This window comes from Hylaeus anthracinus, unplaced genomic scaffold (genome assembly GCF_026225885.1).
Source record: "Hylaeus anthracinus isolate JK02 unplaced genomic scaffold, UHH_iyHylAnth1.0_haploid 2, whole genome shotgun sequence".
Taxonomy (NCBI): domain Eukaryota; kingdom Metazoa; phylum Arthropoda; class Insecta; order Hymenoptera; family Colletidae; genus Hylaeus; species Hylaeus anthracinus.
The window spans coordinates 1,470,447-1,473,701 of NW_026534838.1; the positions used below are offsets into that span (position 1 = coordinate 1,470,447).

At 38.6% G+C, this 3,255-nt stretch overlaps 1 protein-coding gene across 1 annotated transcript; it reads right to left on the minus strand.

Annotated features, from left to right (window-relative positions):
• Positions 1–503: 503 nt before the first annotated feature.
• On the minus strand, positions 504–2,567 carry LOC128892988 (uncharacterized). Its single transcript, XM_054153681.1, has 2 exons — positions 2,550–2,567; positions 504–1,509 (listed from the first exon to the last, which is right to left on the minus strand). Exons 1-2 carry the CDS (start codon positions 2,565–2,567, stop codon positions 778–780), a joined length of 750 nt encoding a protein of 249 aa, XP_054009656.1. The 3' UTR covers positions 504–777.
• Between the last annotated feature and the right edge of the window lie 688 nt (positions 2,568–3,255).

Genomic DNA, 3,255 nt, shown 5'->3' on the forward strand with positions numbered 1-3,255 from the left:
TGCTTCTATGCTAGGTATTTCATAGTATGGTCTTTTCATGGCTTTATTTAAATGATTACCATCAGTTCATTTAAATGACTTCCATCAGTTTTTTCTCGTATTAACAGACTACTGACCCATGAATCTGGATTTTCAACTTTTGTTATAATTTGGTCTTTTCCGAGTTGTTTACGAGTGACCTTTAGTCGATCTTTGATAGTTTTAGGGAATCGGCGACGGGGATTTGCTATTGGTTGCACGCTAGGATCCACTACGATTGTGAATTTTTTGGGGAATTGCCCTCTGCCAGAAAAAACATCAACATTGTTTTTTATGAATTCAATTTTTTCATTTATCGACTGTTGGTGATTTATTGACTTGTTATTTATCGAGTGTATTGGATTCGCTAAACCTAGTTCTTTTGACGACCAAAAGCCTAATAAAGCTTCATAGTCTTCTTTGACCACTATAAAAGTAGTTTCGGATTTCTTATTGTTTATCATTGTTTTTACATTGATTGTACCAAATGACTTAAATTTCGAGCCATCATAGGTCTCAAGCATAGCGTGTGATTTTATAATTTGTGACTCTATTTTTAATTCTTTACAGATTTTTAAGGGTAGTATATTGCACGTGGCTCCTGTATCAATTTTTATTTTCATTTTATTTTTATTTATTAGTATTGTTTCATACCAACTTTTTTGGTTAATATTCTTAATAGCTGAAATTCGTAAGGTAGTTATTGTAAAGTCTGTATCGCTATTAGAGCTGTCTGAATTACTATCCGCGTGAAGTGAATTATTGACAGTAAGTATTAATTCTTTTGTTTTCGCCTCTGCTACGATACACGACTGAAAAATGATTAGATTTATTGCATTTAGAGCATGTTTTACCAAACGCTGGACACTGTTGTCGTCCATGTCGTCTGTCGCACTTCTTGCACGTGAAAGTTGACTGTTCATCCGACAACCTTTGATGATTGGATGTTGCTCTGTTGTAGTCAGTCTCTCGCTGTTTTCCTCGTTGTTCGTCAGGGTTCCGTCTGATATTATACGTGTGAGGCTCCCCCTTGTTGCTATGCCTTCTGGAATGTTTAGCTTGTTGTTTGACGACGTCTATCTTCACTTGCTCATTAGACTCTTGAATTTTTTCTGCTTGACTTTCGCTTAACTCCTGAGTTTTAATATTTTGTATTAAGTCACGTAGTGTTAGATTCTTTATTTTAAGCACTGACTGTTGTAAACGTTTATCTTTTAGGTGTCCTATGATATTACCACGTATTAGACTGTCTTGTACAGTGCCGTAATTGCAGTTTTTAGATAGTTTTTTTAGTTCTGCTACATATTGATTTATAGACTCTCCTTCATATCTATCTCTAGATGTGAATAAAAATCTTTCGTACGTTTCATTAAGTTCTGGCTTCGCGTGGTCTCCAAAAACTTCTAGAATCGCATCTGGATCCTTTATATCCTCTTCTGACAGATTAAATGTCTCCAACAGTTTCAGTGCTTCAGAGCCCAGTAAATTCTGCTACGTGGCGGCCTGTATATTTTTTGATTTGGTGTGCCGACCGGACGCTACCATAAATAGTTGGTAGTCCCTCTTGAAAATCAATCAATTTTTTGCTGCATCACCTTCGAATGTGTATGGTTGTGGTTTGTTTAAATAATCCATAATTAATGCTGTCTCAGATGTTTCACTTGTTGAGTTGTCTTCAGTTTCCACTTTTACTTCTTCGTCTGACATGTGCGTGACCTACTTATGCGTATTTAAAAATCTCATGCACATAACCTTTATTTTCACTGTCCTACCGACTACACCATGTCATAGACTGTCTTTTTATGTAGAAGAACCATTAAGGCCGATACACAACACATGTGAATAGGTTATGGCAATATCGCAACACTTCCTACATCCTAGCTTCCTAGCTCCTAACTTCCTGCATTCTAGCTTCATATATCCTAACAATGGTGCATCCTAGCTTCTCTAAATCCTAGCATATTGCTTCTTAACATCCTGCATCCTAGCTTCTCTAAATCCTAGCATATTGCTTCTTAACATCCTGCATTCTAGCATCCTATATCCTAGCTTCCTACATCATAGCATCTTGCATTTTAGCACTGCATCCTAGCTTCCTACATCCTAGATTCCTACCTGCTAGTGTCCTGAATTCTAGCTTCCTAGCTCCTACCTTCCTAGCTCCTAGCATACTGCATCTCAGCTTCTTACTTCCTAGCAACCTGCATTCTAGATTCCCTGAATATTAGCTAATTGCTTTTTAGCACCTTGCACCCTGGCTTCCTATACCCGAGCATTCTGAATTCTAGCTTCCTACATCGTAGCATCTTGCATCTTAGTATCCTGTATTTTAGCTTCCTACATCCTTCCTACTTCCTAGCCCCTAGCATCTTGCATTCTAGTATTTTACTTTCTACATTTCTGCATCCTAGCTTCCCTAAATCCTAGCATATTGCTTTTTAGCACCCTGCAGTCTAGCTTCCATCATCCTAGCATCACCCATCTTATCACCCTGTATTGAAGCTTCCTACACCTAACTTCCCACATCTTACCCTCTTGCATCCCATCATCTTGCATACTAGCTTCCTACCCTCTACTCTCCAACATCCTTCAGTACCATCATACTTCTGATACCCTGCCCAAGCTAGAACTCCTTGTCAAAGTCAACTCTCTACCTCTATATTAGTGAACGTAACATAACCTAGAAACAAGAGCAAATAAATTGGGGACGTAGAAATGACTACGCATGGAAATGGAACACCCTGTACACAGAGATATAGAAGACACGAGATTTCGAGCAAAATATGTCAGTCAGAAGGAGAAACACGCTCCATTCGAATTTTCCTGCCAACCTATCTCCTGGCAGATAATGGGTGACCACAACGCACCACTCGGTTTCGATTTCAAGTGTGGGGCGGTACGGTGGGAAAGCGAGCCCGAATGATTGCTATATGGCACGCGGGGGAGTATGTACAAAGGGTGCAGTAATAACGCGACATTATGCCGTATAATATGGATCATATTCCACGCGTCGTCAATCGTTAAGAACGCGAACCTTGAGACTGCTCGCTACGATCATTCGCGAATTATTTTTATTTAAGATTCAATGAAATCGAATGAAATTCTTTCTGAGTGTTTTTTGAAATTTTAAGGGGACACTGGAACTATATCGTTGCGTATTGTTTTCTTATTACTAGATCGTGAATATTTTGGGATCTCTGGAAAATGGAAACTTGGAGAAATTTATGAGAATGGGCA